General features: G+C 47.9%; 1 protein-coding gene across 4 annotated transcripts in view; it reads right to left on the minus strand.

Annotated features, from left to right (window-relative positions):
• Positions 1-27461, minus strand: part of MYO7A (myosin VIIA) — a 94435-nt gene that overhangs the window by 61231 nt on the left and 5743 nt on the right. For all 4 annotated transcript variants that reach the window (XM_048051049.2, XM_048051056.2, XM_048051055.2 and 1 more), the window contains exon 2: positions 16741-16798. In XM_048051049.2, coding sequence (XP_047907006.1) covers positions 16741-16758 — 18 coding nt within the window. In that variant the 5' untranslated portion in view covers positions 16759-16798. The remainder of the gene's footprint in view (positions 1-16740; positions 16799-27461) is intronic.

The raw sequence follows: 27461 nt of genomic DNA on the forward strand, positions 1-27461 counted from the left end.
TGTGCAGATACATTATAAATCAACTTATATTAATATTTATTTCTCTGCTCCTTTGATCCAAGACTCTGAAAATATTTCAGTGTTCAGTACTCTTATCCTACCTGCATAGCTGAGCAAATTCATGCACAGTGTGGGTAACTTGATCAAGGTGTCAGCAAGAGAAGAGGTGGGGAGCTCAGTCCCCGCTCAGTGGAGAGCCCTTCTGACACCTCAGCAGCTGTGTAAAAATGGCTCTAGATCAAGAAAACAAAACTTGTAATGCTGCTTTTTTTTTTAATTTGCTATCCCCAAAGTAAATTTCTTCTGTACTAGCCCTAGGACAACTCCTGTGCTTTGCCTGCCTAATGCTCAGGATGCTAGTTCCCTCAAAATGCTCTTTCTAAACAAATTAAAATGTAGTTCTTAATACTTAAGCAACTAGTATTAAACAAAAAAAGCAAGTCTTATGGGATGGGCTAAGCTGGTAAGCTCAGAAAGGCCTGGCTGGGTTGAAAATTAACATCACCTATTAAGGCTGCTGACATATTTCATTCCCCACTTTAATGAATTTCATATAAAACCCATGGAAATCAGTTACACTCCTTCTGCTGATGCAATTGCTTTTGGATCAGCCCAAATAACAGCAAATATGCTGGGGATTTTAAGGCAAATTGGGGCGATTCGTGCATTTACCAGCTCCAGTGGATGGACTCATAAGTTGCATAACCTTCCTCATGCCTGGCCTGTTTGTTTTCCAGCACACACAACAGAGCAGTGAGAATCCCACCAACCCCTTTGCAATACCTACATGGCCCGACTCTTCCTCCTCAAAGCAGCTTCTAGGTGCTAGAGACCTTCCAAGTGCTCTGGGGCAGATCCTGTGGTCAGGACCTCACACCCTAAAGGCAAGGACAGCCAAACAGAGGTGCAAGAAGAGGGGGCACCAGGAAGGGTGCACAAAGAGATCATCTCAATTCTGGAAGAAGATCTTCAGGAGGAGCTTCCAAGTGCAAAGACAACTAGGTTGCACCATGGGGGAGCGATAATGCTCAGGGCGAGGAGTTGCAAAGGCTCCGGAGGAAGGTGAGAGAAGCTGGCACAAGAAACACAAGGATCCCACCAGACAGTGAGGTGGATTTCAAAGTGGTTTAAAAGATCCCAGCCACATTTACAGCCTGGGACCCCCTATCTTACCGCTAAAATCGTCGTGGGCTTCAGGGCCTGGTTGACGTTGCGGAGCAGTGTCCATTTGCCCTGGTCTCTCTCCTGGTCTTCCACCACCTCAGGGCATGGCTGCACAAAGACAACTTTCTTCCTTTTTAACATTTCCAAAGTCTTGCAGTGGTGTTTGGCCCTCTCCTTCTACGTGTATCCCACCATGGATGCCAGAGAGCTGTAGCCGGTTTGCTTCAGACCTCCAACACGCCTGCTGGGTGCGAGACACCCACTGACCTCATTCACAGCACGGCTCTTGGGACAGATCCGCTAGCAGAAAAATTTCCACGCACCAGCCATGGTCCTCCACTGAACTCTAGCTGAAGGCTGGGAGCCTCAAGGCGAAGTCAACAGCTTTGCTTCTCTTCTCTTCAGTTCCCCCAGTCCTTCCAGGGAGGGGTGATAGTTGGTTGGGGACCTGAAGGACACTGCAAGCACCAGGTCTGGAAGAAGGACTGCAGGATTAGCAGAAAACCTCTTCATTCCCCCATGATTTCTCTCCAGTACTTTCCTTTCTTCGTGAAAAACCCACTGCCAGCTTGAGGGCATCCAGCACCGAGCACGCTCGGGTGCTTATTAATCCACAAATGCAGTCGGTCCCCATGCAACACATGGTACTTAATTAACCTAATACCTTCACATACCAAATTAACCAAAGCGCAGCGGGAACTCAAAACCAGAGGCCATCTGCATTTTCTTTAAACTGATCACCTTGAGTAGATCCATAGCAGCTGAATTTTAAATAATTGAGTGGAAGGTGTTCGGAGCAGCACGGCCTCTGCGCCTATGTGTGAGAAGAGCACCTGGGCTGGGGACTAAAATGTGCTGAAGGCAAGGACCGCGGGGATAACACTGGCTCTACACCTGGCTGCTCTACAGACCCGCTTTTCAATCTGGGGCCCAGCATCGTCCACAGAAATGCTGAGTCTAACTCAGCATCACTTGCACAGACCAGAGCAATGCGTGCTGAGACAACGGTGCAGCTGCTAAGCTTTCCACACCATGCTCATTTATCCCTGTTTTATTGTGAAATTCTACTGACGCCTTGATTCCCCAGGGTTTCAGAGCCATTTGTCCATGATGCAGAGGACATATTTTTGGTGGAAAGCTTTCTAGAGGAAGGAAGGCTTTGTAGGTTTCCTGATGAGACACAAAAACCAAGAAGAACTGTAGGTGACACGTGTCAAACTCACACCAAGCTGCTTCTGCTCATCAGTGGACAGCAGTGACACCAGGGAGGCAGTCCCAGCCTGAGGGGCAGATGATGGATTAACAACTCCGTGGGTTTACACCATGCTATGGAGCCCTAAGAAATAAGGGGCTTAATCCTTGTAGCTATGAATTGATGTGATGAATAGGTCAAGTCACACAGGTAAGAAGACATTAAGGGTGTCTACAGCTTGCCAAAAGAGCAAGAAAAAGTCTGCATGAGATGTAATAGTGATGCAAGGAGACGGATCGAATAGAACAATCCCATGGGAGACGTCAACCTCCAGCATGACCTGAGCACACCGTGCTGTAAATGACTCCATTTTCACCTAGTAAATGCAAGACAGATGCCTGATCAAAGCCAATAATCAATAAGGGGGGTCTGTATGGGAGGAAAGACCGAATAAATGTAGATAAAGGAACACATAGGATGAGCCCTTGGTCCCTGCCACGCTGCTGAAACTGCAGCAGCGTGTGAGCGGAACAGAGAAAGAGCAACCAAGACATTGCAATTACTGCTCAGCTACTGCCTGTACCATATTTCTGAGGCTCCACAGCAGCATGTGCTGCCAAAGAGTAAACTAAGGAGCAGCGATGTGAGATGGTTTGCCCAAGGTTACCCTTGGAGCAAAGCAGGAAGCGAGCCTGGAGGGCTAGATCCAGTCTCGGCAGCCCCGTTACATGCGTGTGCTCATCTTTTCCCTTGGGCTGGAAGCCCACACATTTCCAGCACGCATTTTCTGCATCGTTCCCCCATAGCAGGAGTTTACCAGGGGCTTGTCAGAGCCACAGAGGAGCGTGGTGTTTGCATGGTGTTCTCTGCACAGCCTCCTGGAGATGGGAAATCCCATCCTGCTGGCCCTGGAGTGGAAATCAGCCTCCCTTCTGCGTGCATCAGGGGGCAGAGCAACAGCACAACGACTCCTGTTGGCAGATATTTTCTAAGAAGATGTGCTATGCCTGATGTGGGAAAAAAATAAACACGCTTAGGACGATAAGGGAGGGATACAGAGGAGGAAAACGAAGCGCTAGCTGGCTGGCAGCCTGGCAGCAGTGCCGTCCAGGTTAGGTTACAGCTCCCCAGGGTAACGTTAGCTCCTCACTGCAGAGATGGAAGTACGAGCCCCAAGAGCCATGCTGGGACACAAACTGAGGATTTGCTGGATCTCTGCAGCTGCAGGCTCAGCTGGGAGCGGGGTCCTGCTGTGCCGTGCGTCATGCACACCTAACCCTAACCCTAACCCTAACCCTAACCCTAACCCTAACCCTAACCCTAACCCTAACCCTAACCCTAACCCTAACCCTAACCCTAACCCTAACCCTAACCCTAACCCTAACCCTTACCCTAAGGGATTGATGTGACACTGGCAACAGCTTTGTGACACTGCTGAGACCTGAGCTCTCATTAAGTCCTGCTGCACTGGCATGGACCTCTCTGCTGGAGGAAAAAAGGGGAAAACCACCTGCAAGAACCACCTGCACAACAGGTGAACCTCCTGATTTAATAAGAGCTTGGGTTTCTTTACGCCCACGTGTTCCTCAGACCCAAAGAAAGTGCACGAGGTGCTGCCAGGGCTGAGGAAGCGTTCTCGAGCTGGCTATTTTGCAGCTGTCACTGAAAAGCTGTTCTTTAGTGAAACAGGTCAGGTGGGACTCCACCAGCCCGGTGCACGTGTTCAATATATCCAGGTCTCCGCTATATTCAAGGGAAAAAGGAAGCATTTCTATGGGTACCTCTCTATAAAGCAGGTATTTAATCTAGGTCAGATGATGCTCACCTAAAGGGGCGGGTGAAGAGGGAAGTTTGGTGATAGAAGCCTACCCTACATGTGTCCAAAGCTAGGTATGATAACTCCTGTCCCTAACAGGGATGCTGAAATGTCCCGAGGGCTGCTCTTCAGGGGAACTGCTGGTAGTGGGTCACCCTAATAATTTTGCTGCTGCTTTTTCATAAATAAATAATATTTTCTTCCCAGCTTCTTGCAGCACATCAGGCACCCGCTGTCAGCCCAGGTAACATGCTGCACACACAAGCTCTCTGAAGCCGAGGCAGAGATGTAGGGGGAATCGTTAAATAATTCAGTAATCAATGCACCGCTCGCTCAGCCTGTAACTTCAATACTGACAGTAGGGGAAAAAAAGCAACCCACAAACGTGGCAACAGTCCCAACCTTTTCCCATTTGGTGCTGAGGGGCAAAAAGGATGGATTTAGGTGTGCAAGGGATGCAACGAGGCTGGACTCTTTGTGATTCCTGTGCTCATCCCTGGCTTTTGGCAAGGAGCTTGTTGTTGACTGCTCGGGACCTCTGGGCTCAGTACTGGGTTTTAGGCATGCAAACAAACACGGGGATGGAGTATTTAATCCGTGACTCGTAGCCGATGGAGATCTGCCTGAGCAGCGTGGACAACACGGAGAATCCCCAATCCCTTGACGTTGCAAGCAGATTAGGTTGGCCCTGGGTGCTGAAGGCTCGCACAAAAAGCTGACGGCCACCGCCTGGGGACGTGGCTGCAAAATCTGATAAGAAGTGGAACAGGAAATGAAGACTGAGCTTTTGAGCCCCCCAGATGGGCCCCGTCCCAAATGCACGGGAAATGGGGCCAAAGGAAGACAGCCTAGCAATCGTAAGGCATGCAAATCTGCAAGGCTGGAGAGAGAAGAATAAAATCAGGAGGAAACAGCGTGAAGTGCTCCTGGGGAGGGGAGCTTGTAGGATTTGTAATTTGCACTATTAATCAACGAACTGTTCCTTCAGGTCCTGGGACTGGAGAACTTGCACTGGTGCCGCAATGAGAGCTCTCAGATCCACTCTGGATCCTCCAAAAAGAGTCAGCCCTATCCTCCTGGATAACCGAGGGTACAGTTGGGAGCAAGAGGAGGCACAATGCTCCCCTTGCCCTCAGCCACACAGAAGCAAGGATTTGGGATGTTCTCCTTCAAATGCATGCCGTTCTCTGCAGTAAGCTTTAGGCAGATGGGACTAAGGGAATGCCATCGCCTTCTCTGAACGTGATTTGGGAAGGGGAACACCAAACCCACAAAAGATCACACACAGAAATGTAAATTCAAAGTGATGTTTGTCATCCCGCCTCAGAAAGGCTGTTCAAAGAAGTCAAAAAGCAATGACACAAATTCAGTTGTTTTACCTGATTCCATTCCTGGGGAAAGAAAACGGGACTTTTCCAACCTTTGTGATTAAAATCTCTTTTACTTTTCACACGTAACCTGTCAAATCCCCTTTCAGAGTTTTAGCACGTGGAGGCAGCTGATTAGCTTCATCTTTCATGCTCTGGGAGCTCATTTCACCTTCGTTTCTTTACTCCAGGCTCCCCCTTCCCTCCTCCCTGCCTCCCCACAACCTCACAGCCTGCAATTAGTTCTTGTGTACCGAACAGACATGGGACTATAGCAATCTGCACAGCTATTCCTACATAAACAGAAAAAGCGGAAATAACAGGACATAGCATAAAGGAGTGTTTAATCCTAGTAAAATGCTTATTTATTTATTTATTTATTTATTTTACGTTATTTTATTTATTTTGCAGATGGGGTTAATCTATCCTAGTATAAATGCAGATTTCTCATCAGAAACGAGTTTGTGCTAGGAGTCTACATTAGCCAAAGTGACACTGATACGTCTAGACAAGCCCTATCATTTAAAATAGCTTCTCTCATCTCTGGAAATATTGAATGAAAGGGGTGTAACGCTGCTTTTCCCTTTTTGCTGTGCTGGATCTGAGGAGCACTGCCCTTTTTGCACGCTCCCTTTGCTTATGCACTGAGGGTTGTCTTGGTTACTGAGCAGAGTGTGGGGTCTGGGGCAAGGCTTTTTGCAGCTCAGTCGATAGCATCCTGAGGGAGTCTGTGATGTGACTGCTCAAGAGAGACGTGGACTGCTCCAGGGGGGGTGTTTGAAAGCCCAGTTCCTGGGAGGAATGAATGGCAGGTGAATGGGTTATGGAAAAAATAAAAATTGGCAATGCTTGTGATCTAGAGTGTCTTGATACTGTTTTTTGTCCTGTAGGTACCAGCCTCGAGGATGGTGGTCTTCTTCTCTCCAAAAGGAGAAAAGATACTCCCAGACTTCAAGAAAATCTTGAGGTCATGAAGCACACGGACATTTCTGTCATCAGGAAAGCGATAGCCGAACAAACCCTACCAGTATTTGTTAAAACCCAACGAAATCATCTGCATTTCGTTGCTGGCTTCATGGGTTTGGAGGCTCTGGGTTTGGCTCCACGCAAGGGCTGCAGAATTCTTCTACAGGTCACCCTTAAAACGGGCAAGCAGAGCAGATTTGTAGCTGCAGCCACTTGCCTGGATTCTTTGAGCCTCTCCACCCCCGTGGCTGGAAAGCTTCCCAATTGCCACCCATGGGTCCCTGGAGACCTGAGGGACCTTGCATCTGCTCCATGGGTTCCCGACAGCACAATACCAGCCCCATCTGCTGTAACTCTCTGGAACTGCCAAGCGCATCAGGAAGTTGGTTTCTGATGATTTTTCCATGAGTTTTAATTCAACTTTCATGCTAGTAGTACCCTAACTGAAGCAGAATGAAGAAGGGCAGAGTGTGTATTTTAATCCCGAATTTTACACCACCGCCACCATGTAAAAATATTCCGGCTGAAGGTAGGAAACCCAGAGTACAACGCGGTTGCTCACAGCTCTGAAGGAATTGCTTTTATAAAGGAAGGAGTCAGCAAGTCCAGCTAGACAAACCCTAACCTAGAGGCTGCAAGAAGAGGAAGAGTGGAGTTGTAGGCTAGTGTAAAATGATAGAGGTAGGAACAATCATCACTGTTCACAGTCACAGATGCAGCTGGCAGATTTAACCAAAATCCTTGCTTTGTTGGACCAGGACACGTACAGATGTGGGTGCCTTCAACCTGTGGGTTTGCAGCTAATCCATTATATTTCACTGGGCACATAGCAAAAAGATTTGGGTTTCAGAGAGTAATGAGAAGCAACATCAGTTCTTTTTGTGCACTTGCAGACCCAGAAACCTGCTTCAAAATCCAAGTCCCCCCAGATAATCACCAGCTGTTAAAAACAAAGTAATAGCCACAGCCTGAAAAAAAAAATAGACCTGTTTCAATACATGAAATTATCAAGACACGGTGGTTGACAAGATGGCCAAGGGGATTACACATTATTGACATTGTCCTAACTCTGGTAGCTGGAAGAATAAAGCCATAAAAGAAATGAGTCCTGTGTGCTTTTGGGACAGAAACTAATTCCCGTATTCTTGGAGCTTCTTATTTTCCTCATGAGTATTTTATTACAAGGACAGTCCATTCTGCATATGCTGCAGAGCCTGCGTAAGGGATGTTGACTCCAAAGGGATTTTGTCTCACTCTTCATCCAGTTTACAACAAAAAGGTTGCATTACAAATGAATTGTGTTAGATGTTAGCCTGGGAACCAAACTTTCAGTTCTTTTGTGGGTTTGCATGGTGCCTAGATGTCCTGGACCAGCAACGGGCAGCTAATTGGTGCTCAAGTAAAACCCTACATCATGTAAAGGGAAATTAATTCATGTAAAAAATGCTCATAGATTTTATACTTGTTTTGAGATACTCTGGGATTGCTGCATAGCCTTAATTTTGAGACCACAAGAGTATTATTGCATAGATTCATTACACCTGTGTTTCTGTAAGGAACAGGCTGACAGAAAATCATCGTGTAAATACGGTTACTGCCTCCGTTGCCTTTTTCTGGATGCAAATGTTGTTTAACTGCAAGCATCTAGTTAATGGGAAAGGGCTGCCTCGCACTGAATGCAGCGATTTTATGGGGTTAAGGGGCAGTAAAACGCCTTTACAAAGTGATTTGCAGATCGTGAAAATGCAGCGTGTGACCTTAAGAGCCACTGGCCAGCGGTGTTTTTTGGCAATAAAATGGCTGGCTGGATGCTAGGAGATGGACATAAATTGCTCCCGTTGCATTCACGCTGACTGCACAAAAGGCTTCGGAGCGGTGGTGTGCAAATCCCTGGCAGGGCTCTGCCCCACACGGGCACTTTTCCCTATCTTAAAGCCAAGCAGCACTTGGCTCTTTCTTCTCCAGCAGAAAATAAGCCAACATCTTCTTCCACCGGGCTCTATAAAGTGACTCTGGTGAAAGGATGGAGGGCACCTGCTTCTTGGTTAAACAGAGGGAGGGAGACGTGTTTTCAGCAATTGCTTTAGGTAGGACGTGAAAATGCCTGTGCAAGGCTAAAGCATCTCAGTGTCCATCAAGGGTCCATCCTGTCTTCACCGGTGGCCCATGTGGAAACCTAGGGCAGAGTGTAAGATGTGGGCAAGCCTATAGAGATACTTCTTTAAAACACTTTTCCAGTACAAGAATAAGGGGCTACTGGACTAATTAGGAATTGGGAGTAGGAAATGAATAGGAATTAGGTTCAGCAAGAAGCAATGGAGGTGGATAGGACACCTGGAGAAGTAAGGAGTTTTTATAGGGTTCAGGGAAAACTGGAGAAGTAATCAGAAAGGTGTTGTGTTGGGGACTACTGACCAGATAAATCACACCAGGGAAAATCCCCAAGCTGAAATGTTGTAGTTGGAGGCCAGAAAATCAGCTGAAGGATAGGAAAATGCTGGGAGGAAATTACTCCATACACTGACTTGTCCCTCGGTGTTCACCAGCAGTTGGTTTTGGAGGCAGAATACCCTATATTGTACTAAACAAGTACGGCCAGTTTCTCTATGTTCCCAATTTCTGCACACTGTAACTCATGAAATTTCTATTCAGAAAAAGAAGTGCTCAAAATACATAGCTGGTGAAGTTTTCTCCTTTCATGAAATTGCCTAATGGAGGGTGAAATCCTCGTAAGCTTTTAAGATTGACCTTTCCCCAGGGCAAGAAAGCAGCAGCATTCCTCTGCCACTGCCACCTCCCTGCTGCCGACAGCAGCAAGGGTGGTTTGGGACAGAAAGGAGAGGAGGACTGATCCGTGATATCACCTTGTCATGTCTGCAAAACTCATACGTAGACGTGGTCAACAAGGAAAAAGCAATTCCCCTCCATCGCAATAATGTGACTTGATGTGGAATGTATGATTTTGACAATCTCATTGGACCTCTGTCTAAAAAGTCAACGTTTAAATCCAGTAAAATTATTGTATTTGTTGCCTATACCATGACACCTCAGTGGACATTCCCTGTGTTCCCACCTCAACTTACTTCTGAGGAAGAAATTCTGTTTTTCAGCTTGTGCTGGTGAAAAGGTCTGTTATTGCTTTCCTTCCCCTGGGCCCAGGAGCTGTGCACAGCTTCTTGAATCTGATTGCAGGAAAGCCAGGCCTTGGCTGTCTTCTTTTTTAATGAAAACTGCTGGAAATCTACACTGTGCTAACAAACGCTGCTGCTGCTGCTTGAAAAAGGAATGAATTTTACACTGGGACAGCCAAATCTTTCACTAGAGTACATCAGCATCACTCAAGTGTCTCTGACCCCAAACCCATGAAATATCGAGGGTTTGTTTTCTAATGCCTTGCTGCTGAATGCTTTTGAATTGTGCAAGAGGAATTTGATGAAGAGGAAGGCTGAGCAGGGAGAACCACCTGTCTGACACGCAGCCATTCGTACCAGAAACATATGGAAAGGACAGTCCCGTGCCCCATCAGGGCTGCCATATCACAAACATTTCCTACAGCAGCCTTGTAGGCTTAAATGTCTTCCCTTTCCCCAGATTCATCTGATTTCCAGTCCCTATATCCCACCCGAGAACTCATCTGAGTTAAAAATTATAGGAGTGTGTAGGGACGGGGATGGGATGGAGATGGGATGGGGATGGGGATGGGATGGGATGAGGATGGGGACAGGATGGGGATGGGATGGGGATGGGGATGGGATGGGGATGGGATGGGATGGGATGGGGATGGGGATGGGGATGGGGATGGGATGGGATGGGGAGAGGATGGGGAGAGGATGGGGATGAGATGGGAATGGGGATGGGGATGGGATGGGGATGGGGATGGGATGGGATGAGGATGGGGACAGGATGGGGATGGGATGGGGATGGGGATGGGGATGGGGATGGGATGGGGATGGGATGGAATGGGATGGGATGGGATGGGGATGGGGATGGGGATGGGATGGGATGGGGATGGGATGGAATGGGATGGGATGGGATGGGGAGAGGATGGGGATGAGATGGGGATGGGGATGGGGATGGGATGGGGATGGGATGGGGATGGGGATGGGGATGGGGATGGGGATGGGGATGGGGATGGGGATGGGGATGGGGATGGGGATGGGGATGGGGATGGGATGGGGATGGGGATGGGGATGGGATGGGGATGGGATGGGGATGGGGGGGATGGGATGGGGATGGGGATGGGGATGGGATGGGGAGAGGATGGGGACGGGATGGGGATGGGATGGGATGAGCATGGGGACGGGATGGGGAAGGGATGGGATGAGCATGGGGACGGGATGGGGATGGGAGCCCCTTACTCTGCTCTGTTGGCACTACTGGGATGAAGATGCTTCTTCCCATCATGAACAGGAACCAGAGCCTCGATGGTTGGAATGAGGACTGAGGGAAATCAACCCTCACATAGATCCCTACCCGTGGGGTAAGGGGAAATGAAGGATTTCCGGCCTCCTGTCCCACCATGCCGGCTGATGCCCCACAGACACACGAGGTTCAAGATTCATTACAGGGTGTTGTGCTTTTTTTTTTTTATGGAAAGCTTATACAAACAGTGAGACTTCTTCAGAGTCAGGCTGTGATAAATTGGAAGGCTTAAAAGAAAGAGGTGGCTTAAAGGAGATGAATTTATCTCTTCTTGCTTCAGACTTCGTGTCTCAGCAAGTTAAGTGACATCTTTAGGGGCTCTGACAGACATGGAGAAGTAACCATCAAGCATGACAAGATGTCTTGCAAGAGCTGTTCCTGGGGATGTAGATTTTCCCTGGGGAAACCTAAGCTCCCAAGATTAACTCAGGATAAATTTTGTTATGGGGTGCTTCACAATTTCCTATGCCCTCAAACGAAGGTCCCATCAGCTGGGTATTTTGCTATTCCCTCTTGAAAAAGCAAAAGTAAACTCACCCACAGACATAACAACTCTCCCTCCAAGCTTTCCCTGCCTTGAGATCAAACAGAATAAGGTTTCCAGTGCTTACACTTTGGGAAAGATGGATGCTGGGAGCTTGTCTGAGTTATCAACAAGCAGGAAGGAGTACGTTCAGACAGGCTCTCGGAGGCTGGGTATTTCCACACCAGGACTGAGACTGTTTGCTGTACCTTTATTTGACATCCTGCAATTTATATTCCGCAGCCATAGCGCTGCGAGAGCATCTCCCTAGCCTGCAGCTTCATTTTCTGCACACAGCTACCCGGGTGCTTTAATTGTCCCATAAATCTGATGGAAAGGATTTGATGCAGAGAGCTGTTAAAATGCCAAATGTCTTGAGCACAGCAACTAATGAATGGCTCCCCATGATTCATGTTTCAATCTATATGCAAATGTGCCCTTTGGTTGGCTTGTGCCGGACTTTTCATTGCTGCATTACAGCTATCCAGGGAAGCCTCAGACTCATAGATCAGACAGATACAAGGCATAAATGGGCGAAGACTTAAATTATTCAGTGTTTATGAGAAAAGGAATCCAAACAGTGGGCTTACGCTTTGCTTTTTGTAATAACATGATTACCGATCAGCCCTGAGAAGACCTACAATAACGTTTGTTTTCCCCCCCGCCCCTTCTTGCTATCAAAAAATATGGCACAATGAATCACTTAGAGATGCGAGGCTGAATGCGTGTTATCCGATATCATCCGGGGCCAGAAAAATGTGTGTCAGCTCCCGGTGCAAACAGCGCTCGCACAGCCCAGCTGAGAGATGTTTGTGAATGGACTGAGGGATTTCAAAATCCCTCTGCTATTCTTACGTCCAGGAAGGAAAATGATCTCCTGCAGTGTCTCACACTGTCTCTGTGAATGCTCTCGATCAGAAAATCTGTTCTTGCTCATTAATGAACTGCACAGATCCCTCTCATCTGCAGTGCTGTGTGCAATTCTAGTGTTGGGAAGTATTAGCTAAACTGGGGCGGGTGCAGAAAGAGCTGCCACTGTCACAGGAGGGTTGGGAGTTTGTTTTAAAAAAAAAAAAAAAATTTTGGAGGATTTCAGTCAATCCCAAGGCTGGGAGGGAAAGTGACTGCTCTCTATCACCACTGGAGAAATGGCAAGAAGGGAAAAGGGCAATTTTAGCCAAAAGCCGATGCTGGCACTGTAACAGGTATCTGCCAGGAAGCCACAAATGCTTTCACAAAATATAGTTTTCTATGTCAAGGACAGCGTTGTTCACGTAGGGCTTGTTCTGTGGGCTTTAAAGCTAGAGCAGTGTTGGGTTGTGGATAGAAAGTCTGGATTGCCAGCTTCCCCACTGCTGTCAGCCCATGCCCCAAGCTGCCCTAGATTCATCGCATCGCTCTCCAGAGCTTGAAAGCGGTCTCCAGCTCCATCTTCATGTGTCAGGCAAGGCGCTTGTTCTCCCTCAAGGGACCTATACTGTGTTAGAAATTATCAGGGGAACATTAGCTGCCCTCCAAAGGTAACCCTGGCCAGATTGGAAAAGGGGAAGGCTCAGGAAGTAGATTCCAAAGGAAACATTAGATGTTTGGCTTCATTTCTTTCAAGTTGGCTTTCAACCTTACCTAAATCAACTCCCACAGCCAAAATGGGACTTTGGACCGAACATATTCAAACACTTAAATATTAATGTAAAGGGATCCTCTCAGAGGCCTTCGTGGTGTTGAGATTCCTCTGTTTTGTGCATTTAAGGCCCAGCCCTGGGTTTTATGCTCAACGAACTGACAGAGGTGGCACCGACTTGGCAGGACGGATAGTTGCAGAGAAACCGCGAGGTTTTGGCATTGCCCCCAGGAACAACCCCACAGGCAGCACTGCTGAGCCAGGCGAACAGAGCTGAGGTTTCTGACCAAGCTTTTGCTCCTGGAAAGCTTCAGACTAGTTGGAGACACCTTCCTTACATGTCTGTCCCCCTGGTGTCAAGCTGAACTAGAGCTTTATAGCAGGAGACCTTTCCACTGTGCTTGACCCATCAGGACCTACATTTCTTTCATTTACCTGGTTATGTTAGGTCTCTGCTGTTTCTTTTCACTCCTAATTCTACCTCTCTGCCTGAAACACCAAGAGTAGGCATGTGGCAAGCAGCAGGTGTTTGCCCCTTGCCATTGGGACCGTGGTGGCCTTGGCAAACCCCTCACTGAGGAGCAGAGATGTGCTGCTCACCAGGACATCTGTGCTCCAGGCCAGCGCACCCTCCTGGTCTCAGCTCCGTCTCTTCTTTAAATAAAAGACAGAACATGCAGGAATGAGCTGCTACTGTGCTGCAGAGCCAAACGAACTTGTCAGGCTGCCAGGACAGGAATTTGGGAAGCCCTCCTTTTATTCCTTCCCTTTCTTTGTGCATGGAAATGAACTTGCCATCAGTAATTTGCTAGCGACTAAAGCTGATAAGTTTGGCTCCCTGCGGGCCCCTGCTGGGGAACAATATTGGCTTTTCTTCTGAATTACTGAGTGGAAGGCACAGAGAACAGGGTAGGAGCCCTGTCTGTTGCCTTTTCCTTGCTCAGAGCCGTGCACTGCCTTCCACACTCAGCTGTCCAGAGCCAACCTCTAAGGGAGACATTAAAAAATCAAAAAGTCCAGAGTTATAGCTGGGCAAAAGCAGGAAAAACAAGCTGTAGGAGCCAAAAGCTCCATGCTGACCTATCTGCCTTTATGAACACATGCCGGAGCCCTGGCACAGGCTGCCCAGAGAGGGGCTGGGGGCTCCTCCTTGGGGATCTCCAGCAGCCGCCTGGACGTGGGGCTGGGCCCCCTGCTCGGGGTGGCCCTGCTGGAGCAGGGCTGGCACCACAGGGACCCGCAGCTGCCCGACACCACCAGCCACACGGCGTCCTGTGAAAATTTTCAAGGGAAAAGGGGTGGGAGGGAAGGATTGTATGAATGCTGTGTGCATTCAAGAATTAAAGAAAAAAAAAGACAGAGGGAAAGCTCTCTGCAAAGTCATTCTGATCAGGAACGGCACAGATGGATCTCTAAAATCTTCGAGCAAAACTATAGGAGGAAAAACACTGCTGCTAGCTGCAATTAAATGTCACAATAAACAGCAGCTCTTTGGACCACAAAGGGCAAAAGTAGTTCAAATCTCACTCACACTAGACCTTAGATGGGGTAAAGAATGCAAAGAAACCTGAGAACGAGCCCATATCTGCTAACAACTGGGCAATAAATACCCAGTTCTATGCATATCTATTCCCTGATATTTGTCGGCAAAAAGCTGCTCAACATCTGAACCTAAATCAGGGAGAGCTTAGTCTCAAAAATATTGAGAATAGCAGGAAATGGAAGATCTTTCAGAAAACTGTAGGTTGTTTCGAAGGTCTGTTTTTTTTTTTTCTCGTTTTGTAATGAGAAGTTGTAATCCTGAAGTAGTGCATCAAAAAGTGATGGTAACTTTTAGGAATCCAACTGGGGATTCCTTACACAGTTTCAACACACAGTCCTTGTGAACTAAGATGTTTGCTTGAAAAACAACTGACTATCTGCTCTAAAAAAAACTATAGGAGACTGAACAATCACACTGAATAGTCAGCAAGGCTTCAGTATAATAGATTCTTGTAATTCCTACCTGGACGTGATGGGCTTTGAACACTCAAGTGATACCAACACATCAATCACAAATGGCTCCAGGTTTTATTCCCCATCATCCAGCTTTCAGGATAAAAATATCAGCATGTTTTTCCTTCCATTATAACATCCTATAAACACTCCCTCACCTGTTGACATAGGGGCAGCATCGCTCCTGCTCTGCTCCAGCTTTATTGCTGTACCACTGCAGGTAGGAGAGGTAAAAGCCCAAAAAATCAGCACTGGTTTCACACCAGATCAACTGCTTAGTGAGGTTTTAATGAGGAGCCAAGTCCCAGACTGGATGCCCAGGCTAACTGATGGCTGGAGTGGGGGCTATAACGCATCAAGTGCCTTGATGATGTTATTGAAGCTGTTACTGCCACCCTTTGCTGTAACTTTCATGATAGCAGAGGGGGCAGAAGAAAATAATGAGGTTCCTGCACCTCAGCTCGCCATTCACAGTTGAGTCCACCTGAATGTCATAGGATAAATGCAGGATAAATGGAGATTTATCCAACCCTACGAGAGGTGGGAGGGAAATGACTTCAGAAACGTCCCCCTCCCTTCCTAAACAAGACACCTTGTTTTTAGAGAACTAGAAAAATTAAAATTGATTAAAACTCTGCAAAGAGCAAATTTAGACAAAAACAGAAGACTATGAGCTAGTATCTGAGGACTATGAGCAGTATCAGCTGCTCTGCTGAGCTTTCAGATCAGCATTTCAACTTACTTTAATTTCCACACCTGTTTTCTTTGGCATCACAAACTCCATCTGTCAGAGTTTGCAATGTGGAGCCAACATCTCTGCGTCTTTTGGGAGGGGGCTGAGCTCCTTATCTCTTCTAGGGAAACATAGTCTCTCTGAGGTGCCTTCAACCCCCAAAGTATTGCTCGGCTCTTCTTGCCACTGGTATAAACTGGTACCACTGGGGTTCCTGCACACAGCTTCAAAGGTCCAGTGCTTTCTGCCCAGTTGTAGCCAAAAACATACTTGCCGAGACAGACACAGAGTTGAATCAAACCTGTTGGGTAGATTTGTTCCACCGTTTCAATTTGCCCTCAGTCCAAGATGCTTGGCAGCACTGTCAGTCCTCCCCAGGTGAGAGATGGCAATGAGATAACCCAGAGGAAACTGAAGGAGTCGTGCCCAGATGCAGGGAAAACTACAGTCTGAAGCCCTAAATGATATCTTAGATTACACAAGAGTCTCCATGCAACTTAATGCATCAATTCTTTTTAAATGTGGAAAAAAAAAAAAAACTCCTTCCCCCCCCCCCCCCCTTTTTTTTTTTTTCCATAGCTACTGGAAATCAAAAATCAGTTTGTGCAGTGATCGTTCTTCATGGCTGGCAAAAAGCTGTTTTATTCTCCTGCATATCCAGGACTCACGTGCAGTTCCCGGGCCATCCCAGATGACAAAATAGAAGCAGAGCATTGCGTGAGGTTAATCTGGACTACACACACAAAGCAATGATTTCCTCTAAGCCAATCAAGGATTAAGGCTAATGAGTATCCCTGCATCTTGTAACAGTCCTTTTAGAGAAATAGAATCGGATGGAAATAGCTTGATGCGACCCTTCCCCCCCCCCCCCCAAAGAAAGCTTGTATTAGTCTTTGGGGTGATGGAGTAAAATTAGAAATGCCGAAGAGAGCATCACTTACCTGTCGTAGAATGACCATGGTTCCTGTATAAACACATCAGCAATCACCAGGAATGAACCTAAAGCAAAAGAAATTGGCAATTAATGGACCAACACCCCGACTCATATACCCCCTCCTGACACCGATGGGTCAGATCCAGCCCCTCGGCACGGAAGAAGGTTAGGAGCACTTTAACTCCTAATGCTTTCATAATATTAATTCCAGACAGCGTGAGACAATCCTCTAATACACCAGGATTAATGCCTGCACGGTGGTGAATGAGACAGGGACTGGAGGTTGCTTATGCAAGTGGTGTTTTGTAAACGGAGTCCTAGAAAGTTATCCAAAGATTAACTGGCAAACAGGCTGATGCTGATTTCTTGCACGTACCACCAAATCCCAGGGTACGAGTTAATGCATGTGAAGAGCTGCCCTGCCCTTACTGCTCACAAGGCTGGATGGACTGATCAACTTCTAAGCAAAACTGCTTTCAGGAGGGGAAAGAAAAGACCAAGCCCTCCACCGTAGCCCACAGATAATATCTGCATTAGGCAGAGCATCTCCACGCTCCGTCCCTGCCTGTTGTACGTGCTGTACCTTTGTGGGATTTGCATGTGCTTTACATAGGAAAATCCTATGCTGCTCTTGGGTTTGTGCTTCCTGGGGTGTGGTGTCACCTCACGATGCTCCCAGCATGAAATGGGTTTGGTCTCTGTGAGTGAAAAATGCTTTCAAGGAATTAAATTTCTGCAGCTTTTAATCTCCAAGTCATCCGTACTCCATGGCCATCAGCAATTGTTAAATTTATGATGCGGAACGTTTTCCATAATAGTAAAAACTCTCATGCCTTAGAAAGTAGGCAAAAAGGCACACTTTCTGAGAGCTACAAGTCCCACGAGACATGGGGGGATGTGAAAGATGATGAAAGATGATCTTGAAGGACACAAGACATTTCCCTTATGGCGACAGAATGGTCCAGACAAGTCATACAAAACCAAATATTTTGTATCAGGTTTCAGCCATATATTTTATTTTTGTGCTTTCCCAGCTAAAAGAAGAACATCTATGGGAGGAGTGAAGAAAAAAGAAATGCCTTTGGGGGGTTGGACCTGATGATCTCTTGAGGTCCCTTCCAACCCCTACAATTCTGTGATTCTGTGTCTTTCCACCCCCCTCAACCATCTCCAGGTGAAACATCCCAAAGAGACACAATATGGGACAGACTCAATCCCACAAAACAAGAGGTTGTTTGGAAAACATCCAGACCAGCTACATGATCCCTCTGCACTGCCTGCCTCTTCTTTCCCTGGAGAAGGAACTGGTGTCCTGGTGCAGCCAAGGCATCACTCTTCGTCAGGAAATACACACCAGGCATTTTAGCCAAATTTTGGCCGCAGGCCGTATTTAATGAATTAATTTTGCTTTCTCTAGAAGATAGATGACTGGTAGAAAATCATGTGCCCACAATATCTGAAAGGCTGTGAGGCAGTTTTCCTAAATCTCCGTTTGAATCTTCTCTGTAGCACTTTAAATTATTCCCCTTTCCAGCAGTCTGAGTTCCTGGGTTGTGGCACATCTGCTCTGGACAAGTGATCTTCTAGATGTTTGCCTCAGTTTCCCTCTCCAAAAAAAACAGAGATCTCACCCAACAAGGTAGCTCGTAAGTATTCCATTCATTACTGATTTGCATGTTAATTAGCTGAATGGCCTCGGTGTTGCAATCTCATGCACAGGATGGGCTAGACCCAGAGGTTCAGGTCTTAGAACTGCTTTTTCGTTATTCAGCCTTTTTCACCTTCACTTCCTCACTTGTTCAATACTCCATAAGTTCACTCAGGTTGCTGTTGCAAGGGAGGTTGTATGTAAGGGGCAACCAGCTTTCCCCAGGGAAAACCCCAAAAGGGAAGGACAGGACATGCAGCAGACTGCCCTCCCTGTTTTTCCCACAGGGGTCAGTAAGAAGGATTGGGCTTGTCTGAGCACCAGGGAGATCAGCTGCCCTCTAATTCATGGGGCCCCGGTGCAATGAAGCAGCCATCTGGACCCTCCAGCCCTCCTTGGCAGGTAAGCGTAAGGAACATCATTCCCACCCTTATCTCTGTGTGGAACTGTACAGCTGCTTGAGGTGCAGAAATGATCTAGGTTAAACAAAATGTACCCGCCATCTCTACAATATCACCCGCACAAAACAAAAGCATGAAGGCACCCCTCCTGAAAGCCTTTTTTTTTTTTTTTTTTTTAATTCAGTTCATTTTGCAGCTTTCTGGGCATCACTAGCTGAGCATGATCTAAAGCAACCACCTAAAAGAGGCAAAAATGTGAGGCTGAGGGGGCTTGAAAGACCCTAAACTAGATCTAGGTGCAGAGAGATGTGTGACATGGAATGTATATGCCTCTGCAAGCAGTGGTTACCAGAGGCCAAGGAGAACATCAATACAAGGCCTCCACACTGGTGACCTCCTCCATGACTTTCTTGTTGATTCTGAAGACATCCTGATTGCAAGAGCAAGGGGAACCCAACAGAGCTCAACTCTGCAGGAATCTGGACAAAGCTACTCCCCTGCAATTGCAAAGAAAGGGGTTGCTTTTCCAATCTGTTTAACTGGCATTTCTGCTCGTCTTTTTGGCACTTTAGGACCAGAACCCAACCACATGACCAGCCACACTGCTTGGGGCATGGCTACACAAAAATGCTAATCTTCCAGAGCAAATGCCCAATAAGCACTGGCTAGGAGAAATTCAGATCTTTCATTTTAAGTGCAAGTTCTGTTCCTTTCTCCTGAAGTCCCACATCTCACATGATTTTCCCGTCTGCAAATGCAATGAAGAAAATGAATAATTAATTTATAGGGTTCACTGATATTCAGTGACAGCCTGTTCCCTGCTCACCCAGCTTGGTGTAAAGCTTGATTTGGGGAACACCCCGGGCACCTAATAGTGTGAAAAGCCAAGAGAATTGGCTGTTGATTCACTGCCTTACTTCTACTTTGCTTGACTGGCAGAAGTGTATTGTACCACCCTAGCTGAGCAAAAAGATTTAACACACCAATGCTCTCTGCACACTGCTGCTTTCACCTCCTGCCCTCCAGCAAGGGATCCAAGAAGGATTAAAGATTTTGCAATGTTTTTTACTGTTCATCTTAGAAATGGTGAATAAAAAGAAGGTCAGACCTATGCCCTTGGAGACAAGTGACCTTGTCCTTACCAAAAGCAGGATTCAGACTGGAAAGAGAAATAATGGCTCTTGAATGAAATTAAAGTAACAAATCCACCAGTTTTTGGGGTCTCTAAGCATTGAATGTGCATGACAGCAAGCAGAGAGGAAGGGGGCAATGTTACTGTGTACCACCCATTCTGCTCCATGTCCTGCTGAAAGCTGGCATGCTTGGGAAGCTACCGCAGTTTGTGTTCTTCCTTGAGCCCTTCATCAGAACCAGGGCTTTGAGGTCAGAAGATGCTAGACCATGAAACTGAATACAGCAGCCATCCACCTTCTTCTTGGCTAACAAGTGTCTTCCCTGCTAGCGTGATCCAAACACATCAACAGACACAATCCACCACTTCTCTAGGTAATTAGCTCCAAAGATCAAACCATCCTTTTTGTTTAAAATGAAGTATCTTCTCATTTGTGTCTGGGAAACTTTTCCCAAGAGGCACGTGCCCTAGCTTTGATGGCATGCTGCGTCCTCTCTGCTGTATGGCCTGTGTCTGTTGGTTTGTGAGAGCATCAGCATCTGGTCTGTGCTCCCTGTGAAGGCACTTACAGCCTCCTCCCAGCCCTTCTCACTCTGTTGATCAATGAACTGAACATCAGACTCTCATAATGAAAACTCTACAGTTTCTGAGCCCGTCTTGGATAGAAACATAGAATCACAGAATGGTTTGGGTTGGAAGGGACATTAAAGATCATCTAATTCCAACCCCATGCCAGGTGCCCTGCCTGGGCACTGCCAGGGCTGGGGCACCCCCAGCTCCTCTGGGCAGCCTGGGCCAGGGCCTCAGCGCCCTCAGAGGGAAGAATTTCTTCCCAACGCCTCCCCGAAGCCTCCCCCCCGCCAGGCTCCAGCCGGTGCCCCTCGTCCTGTCCCCCCAGCCCTGACAAAGAGTCCCTCCCCAGCTTCCCTGCCCCCCCTGCAGGCCCTGGCAGGCCGCTGGCAGCTCTCCCCGGGGCCTTCTCTTCCCCAGGCCCACCACCCCCAGCTCTCTCAGCCTGGCCCCACAGCAGAGCTGCTCCAGCCCCTGAGCATCCTCGCGGCCTCCTCCGGGCCCGCTCCAGCAGCTCCGTGTCCTTGTGCTGGGCCCAGAGCTGAACGCAGCGCTGCAGGGGGGGCCTCCCGAGAGCGGGGCCCAGGGGGACAATCCCCTCCCTCACCCTGCTGCCACGCTGCTGCTGCTGCAGCCCAGGGCACGCTTGGCTTTCGGGGCTCAAAGCTATGTGAGGTGGCATGTTGCTATGTGAGGGGCCATGGGTTCACCCCTCACCTCAGTCGAGGAGAACCAAAACTTTGCATCTTGTTAGACAACAGCTTTAGCTCGTCGTGTGGTGCTTAAAGCATGAGACTCAGCACTGCCCTGGCTTTGGACTGATATGTTGATGGTAATGGCCATCCACTTATACCTCCCTCTCCCATGACACAAATATCTTCCTCCAAGAGACTCGCAAGCACTCCCTGAGTGACCAAACAGGATGAGATATAACCTCGCTCGTGACGGACACATGGGGACATGGTGAACATCACCTAGCCAGCAAACCACCTGCCGCCGTGCTGAGAAAGTTCCCTTCTTTACATCTTAATTGCCACCTCCGCACGAAGGGATCAGCCTGAGGTCAGGCTGACAGGTGACAAGAGGAACGCGAGGAAACCGTCACCTCAGCAAGGGAGGTCACAGCACCCATAAGGTGCAGAAAACATGGGAATTACCCATTTCACCATCTCACGTGAGCAGTGCATCCATGATGCAAACTGTCTGCAGGCACTTGCATGCCCTGGGAGATGATTAGCACAGTGTTTCTTACTGGAAAAACCCTGATCCAAGTTCACTGAAAGGAAGAAAAAAATTGTCTTTCCTACAGCCTTTTGATCAGACCTGGAGTGGCCACCAGATTTCCAGTTAACACAGTAGTGCCGATACTGGGAGGCAGAAGAACAGCTGCTTTGAACAAGGGATGCATTTGGGTGGAAAGAATAAATTCCCCTACAGTTGTGGGTCCTGCTGCATGGAAAATGGGGAAAAACTGAGGTTCAGGCAGAGCTGCAAGGTGACACATAAAGGCCTATGTGATAATGAAGGGTAAAGACCCCTCATGAAGCCTTGGGTCCCCACAAGGGCTCCACATGTCTCTCTAGTCATCAGTGCACATGATGCAACTAAACAACAGCCTGCAAGGGCTGTTTCAGGGAACACACAGATTAGATTTTTCTATAGCTACTTCTACAACGTTCAGCATTGCAGCACTGAGAGCCACAGGATTAGCTCCTAATTAGATTTCAGGGTGCTCCCATCGGGCTTCTCTTTCTGGTGTGGGTGGATGATGTTCCCAGGGAAGACCTGGTAAGCTTTTTTTTCACTGTTGTTGTTACAAGAAGAGATGCTTCAGTTATCCCACAGAGATCAAGTCCAGGATCTCCAAGCCTGGAAACTTCCAGCTACTAGAAGTAAAACGTACCCTCTCTACAGAGAAAAGCACAGTCTGCTAATCAATTAACCAAATAAGTTAAGGGAGAAAAGACTGCCGACAGCAAGGTGGGCTATTGCAGTAAAATAGCCCAAGGCTGTGAGCAGAAGTGATGCATTATTTACACAGACAGTCTGCATTTCTGTCCTTTTTTTTTTTTCTTCATGCAAGTAGCTCAAGGAAGAAAGTGCAAAGCTAATGCACACCGCAGTCTGTCATTCTGCAAGTGCAACTGAATCCCAAGGAAATGATTCTCGTAACTGAAACCACCAATAAATAGGGTGTAATCTACTCAACACGAGTAACTGAGGGGTGTCAGGGGTTGGGCAGTAGGTAGAATTTCCAGCCAAAGACTTTAGCGCCCAAAACCAGAACCTGATTTTCAACAGACTTCAGGCAGAACTGAAAGCTTCCAAAATATTTTGCTTTTCTCTAAAAATGAGCAGTTAAACCACGTCCTGAGCTCTTCACGCTGGTTGTAGAATCAGAGAATGGTTTGGGTTTGAAAGGACCTTAAAAGATATCTAGTTTGTTTCCCATTCCCTAGCAGGGATATCTTTCACTACATCAGGTTGCCTGAAGGATAAACCTGGTCAGGCTGACTAAGGGTCAGCTAAAAATGTATCCAGGGTTGTTTCTGCTGACCCATCTAAAAAACTCACTGGCCAGAGCCCCAGCAGTGAGAACTGTCAGAGACACAACCGACTTCGGAGCAACTGTGTTATTTCCACAAGCTGACAACCAGGGCACCACAAGACACCGAGGTTGTGATATCTGGCTGTGAAGTGATTTAGAAGACAGCAGGTGGAAGGAATGTGATCCTCCGTGCCTTCCTCCACCAGGAGCTGCAGGAATTCATCCCTGCCCGTGACGACAGCTCCAGGCTGTGCCATCCTGTTCACCTCTGCAAAGCATTGCATCAGTGAGCAAAATGACCGTGGATGTTCAAATCCAGCTGCAGGACCTCCAAGCCTCCCTGGTGCTCTGCAAGCCAGTACTGGTCTCCTAAGGGAGTTACCCAAACTCTTTCATATTTTGGATTAGGGCAAGCAAAACCATTCCCCAGAAAGCCTTACATTATACATATGTTCAGCTGTGCTGAGGGTGCATGAGTGCAACCTGAAGTTAACACTACATATTCATAAGATGTTCACTAACAGTAACAGTTAAAGGAAATAAAACTAATTCAAAGACACATCAGGCATTAGGATATGATTTTAAACAGAGCTCGAGGCAAAAGCAAATTCTTCCCCAAAGCCAAGTACCCATCCTGTAATGAACTTGCTACCTAGGAACGGTGCAAAGTGGTGCCTGAGCATTTCTTTGCCTGCCCCAGGCCACGTGCACAGATCACAAGAGCGCTGGGAGCTAATTTGGGTGTCGTCAGTGTTTATCCAGATTAGTTTGGGGTCCATCAAGTAAGATAAAATCATGCAAAACCTAGAACGGGATTTCATTAGTACACAGCTCTGCCATGGCTTTCTGCACCACATCAGCACACATCCTCCCCTCTGCTCTGATAATGTTGACATTTAGTTGATTTTGTGGTTCTCAGTCTTTTTTTTTTTTTTGTGTGCTCCAAGTCCCATCAGAGAGCCAAAGGGATCGAGCTGTTTGGATGCATCACTGCATTTCATCCCGTCAGCAGGGATCGCCTCCATGGCTATGGAGACAAATCGGTGCTTCCAAGGTCTGATTCACTTGATCTGCTGGAGAAGTCAACGTTATTTATCTCCATGGACTCCAGAGGAAGCCTGAGGCAGCTAGTTTTATTTGGATGTCCCCTCCTCTGTCCCATCCGTGTGCTCCCTGAGCATCTGGGAATACGTCAGAAGACATATTGTGCCATATCACATTTAGCTGACCCTATGGGATTGATGTGGCCCTCAGACCACCACTTGAAGGGTCTTGGTAGTGGTACCCCACAGTGAGACACCTCATCTGAATAAGCCCCAGCCACAAAGGCTGCTTTAGAGCAAGAAACCAGAAAACTCCCTCCTCTGAAGAGTCAAAGAATTAATACTCAGCCTCTGTTCTTCTGAGAGCACTCGGGAAACGGCCATCAAATTTTTAAGCCTCCAGCAGGAAGCTGAATAGATTTGCCCTGCATTCAATCCCTCTGCCAAGCCCAGCAGGTAGAGGAGCTGAACAAAAGGCCTGACCTTTTCTCCTCCCTTTGCTTTCAAGAAGCTGGAGCAGAACAATGCCTCTCCGTGGCATCCGATCCCAGCTCGCCCCAGCCTCCCGAGGAGGGCAATTTCCCTTTGTGCACCAGCCTCTACCGGCGACCGAGTATTTTTCAACAGTAATGAATCAAATAAAGTATCCTTTGGCAAGGCAGGCAGGTGTAATTTGAGCACAAGCCAGACCTAGCAAACTGAGTGAGTCTAGGCAAAATGCTGCACTCGCAGCTTGGCCTAAGGGTGTCTGCAATTTGTTTTCATCCCTTCTTTATGAACTCCCAGTCTTGCTAGGACCTATAAGTGGGGCATAGCACTGGCCAAGAAGATACGAAGAATGAAGCCGATATGTGAGCCTGAGGGCGATTCAGCCCATGAGCACACTGTCCAGGCTCCCCTCCTTGGAGCAGGACTGTCCTGCACAGTGCTGGCCCGTACAGGAAGTCACAGAATCACAGAATCATTAGGGTTGGAAAAGCCCTCCAGGATCATCTGGTCCAACCACCCCCCTACCACCACCGTCCCCCACCAAACCATGTCCCCAAGCACCACGTCCAGCCTTGCCTTGAACACCCCCAGGGATGGGGACTCCACCACCTCCCTGGGCAACCCGTCCCAACGCCTGACCGCTCTTGCCGAGAAGAAATGTCTCCTCATTTCCAACCCGAACCTCCCCTGGCACAACTTGAGGCCGTTCCCTCTGGTCCTATCACTGGTTACCTGTGAGCAGAGGCCGACCCCCAGCTCCCCACCCCTTCCTTTCAGGCAGTTGCAGAGAGCAATAAGGCCTGCCCTGAGCCTCCTCTTCTCCAGCCCAAACCCCCCCAGGTCCCTCAGCCGCTCCTCACAGGACTTGTGTCCCAGGCCCCTCGTTGGTCCAGAGCACACGGGGACATCTGCAGACATGGTGGAGGTTGACTTCAGCTTCTTGTGTCCTGCAATGAACACATGGATCTGGGAGGAGACTCAGCAGTGGCACATCCTGGTTTGCACCAGGCTGAGGGGGCAGCAACCTTCAGAGCTGCCTGGGCTCTGGCAGCCCTGCGGCTGAACCACAGCCGTTAGCCCTTAGCTCAGACAAAGGTTTAATCTTTTGGTGACATTGCTCAGGCAGTTACAAAGACTGTGTCTGTAATCTGAGAACAACACCATGAAGATCCAAGGGAAGGTGTGTATACATATCTATACCCTATATAGAATGATACCTATATCCCCTAGGTATATACTCTGGCCTGGTATATCCCCTGGATATATACCGTATATTGCTGGCTCCAGCTAGGAACAACTAGGCCATGATACGAAGGAGGAGGGACTGCGTTATCTCCTTAGCGCTCCCAGCTTTACATTTTCTGAATCTGCAAGAGCAGGGGCCTTGCTCCACAACAGAGGGAAGGGGAAGGAGCAGAGCACGGCAGACTGGGACCAAGGCCCCAACATAACATTTGTGGGGTGCTAGGTGAGTTGTCCTGTGGCACACCAGGAGCTGGTGTAGTTTTGGTGGGATTTAAGTAGTTGGGATCCTTCTAAATCCCATGAGGTATTCCCTTTTAGAGCAGTCTCTATGTGAGCTACCGTATGGCAGAGTTAGGAGCTGAATGCCAGACTAATTGCAGTTCAATAACTTAATTACTGACCCACTGCTGTTTTTTTTTCTTTCTTTCTTTCTTTTTTTTTTTTTTTTCCTTTCTTTCTTTCTTTCTTTCTTTCTTTCTTTCTTTCTTTCTTTCTTTCTTTTTCTTTCTTTCTTTCTTTCTTTCTTTCTTTCTTTCTTTTTTTTTTCCTATAGGAAGGTTCATTAAAGAGAGTCTTTACTGCAGCCACTATTGCAGTAATCACTCCAGCGAGCTGTGTTATTCACTCACAAATCCCAGGCAATTTACAGAGGAGGGGATGATGCTATCCTCATTTCACACGGAGGGAAACTGAGGCACGGAGGGATGACGTGACTGTCCCCAAGGTCACACAGGAGGCCAAGGGCAGACCAGGAAGGTGCACTGTGCCTCTTGTAGACACCAAGTCTGAGCCTACAACTCCAGATCCAACTGCCTGTAATAAAGGCAGCTTCCCTGCTCTTCTCTGTCCTTAAATTGTCCTAATAAGCTGCTGTCTCACCCTCTACTCTTGCTGCTCCCTAAGACCTCCAAGGTCTCCAAGTCCAACCATCAACCTGGCCTACTGAGTTTTGCTTGAAAAAAAATGTACAAACCAAGTGGAAACTCTGCTCTGCTTTTTCAGGGTGCCAACTTCACTAACAGCAATCGCCATCGCATCCCTCGGGGCACCATGAGGCAGCGCCAGAGATATCAGCCCTGTAATAGCCCCGCCGAGATGGGGACAGGAGGTTCCTGACTCATCGGCTGCACACGCAAGATGTCGTGTTCGTTTTGCAGCTGAGGAATCTGAGTCACTGGCTTTTGCTCTGTCTTTTGCTCTTTGTGTTTGGTGGGGTGTGCAGTCGCTGGCAGTGCTTGGGCACGTGGGCATCACCTGGCTGAGCTGACACTGTGCTTGGACATCTTGGTCATAACAAGGTTTAGACGACAAGGCACAAGTGCTAGGTGTTGTGAAGGCATGTAGCAAAAGTCAGTGCACCCCTGAGCAGCACGGCTGAGCAGAACTGGAGGCTCCAAGAGGTGAAATGACTTTGCCCTATGCCAAGTTCCTACCCGGTGAAGAACAGAGCCAGAAACACTGCTAGAAGTCCCTCTGCCCGCAGCAGAGCTGACAAAGCCTCTCCAGCCATAAAACTCCAATCCATTTTATTTCCTGGCGGTCACTAGGGCACAGTCCCATGCAGGTGGGACATCCAGAACAGCTTTCGCACTCCACCGGGGCTCTCCGGGTCTGACAAGGGCTGGCTTCCCTCTGCAGGACACCAATTTTCA

This window comes from Anser cygnoides, chromosome 1, assembly GCF_040182565.1.
Source record: "Anser cygnoides isolate HZ-2024a breed goose chromosome 1, Taihu_goose_T2T_genome, whole genome shotgun sequence".
In the NCBI taxonomy this organism is placed as follows: domain Eukaryota; kingdom Metazoa; phylum Chordata; class Aves; order Anseriformes; family Anatidae; genus Anser; species Anser cygnoides.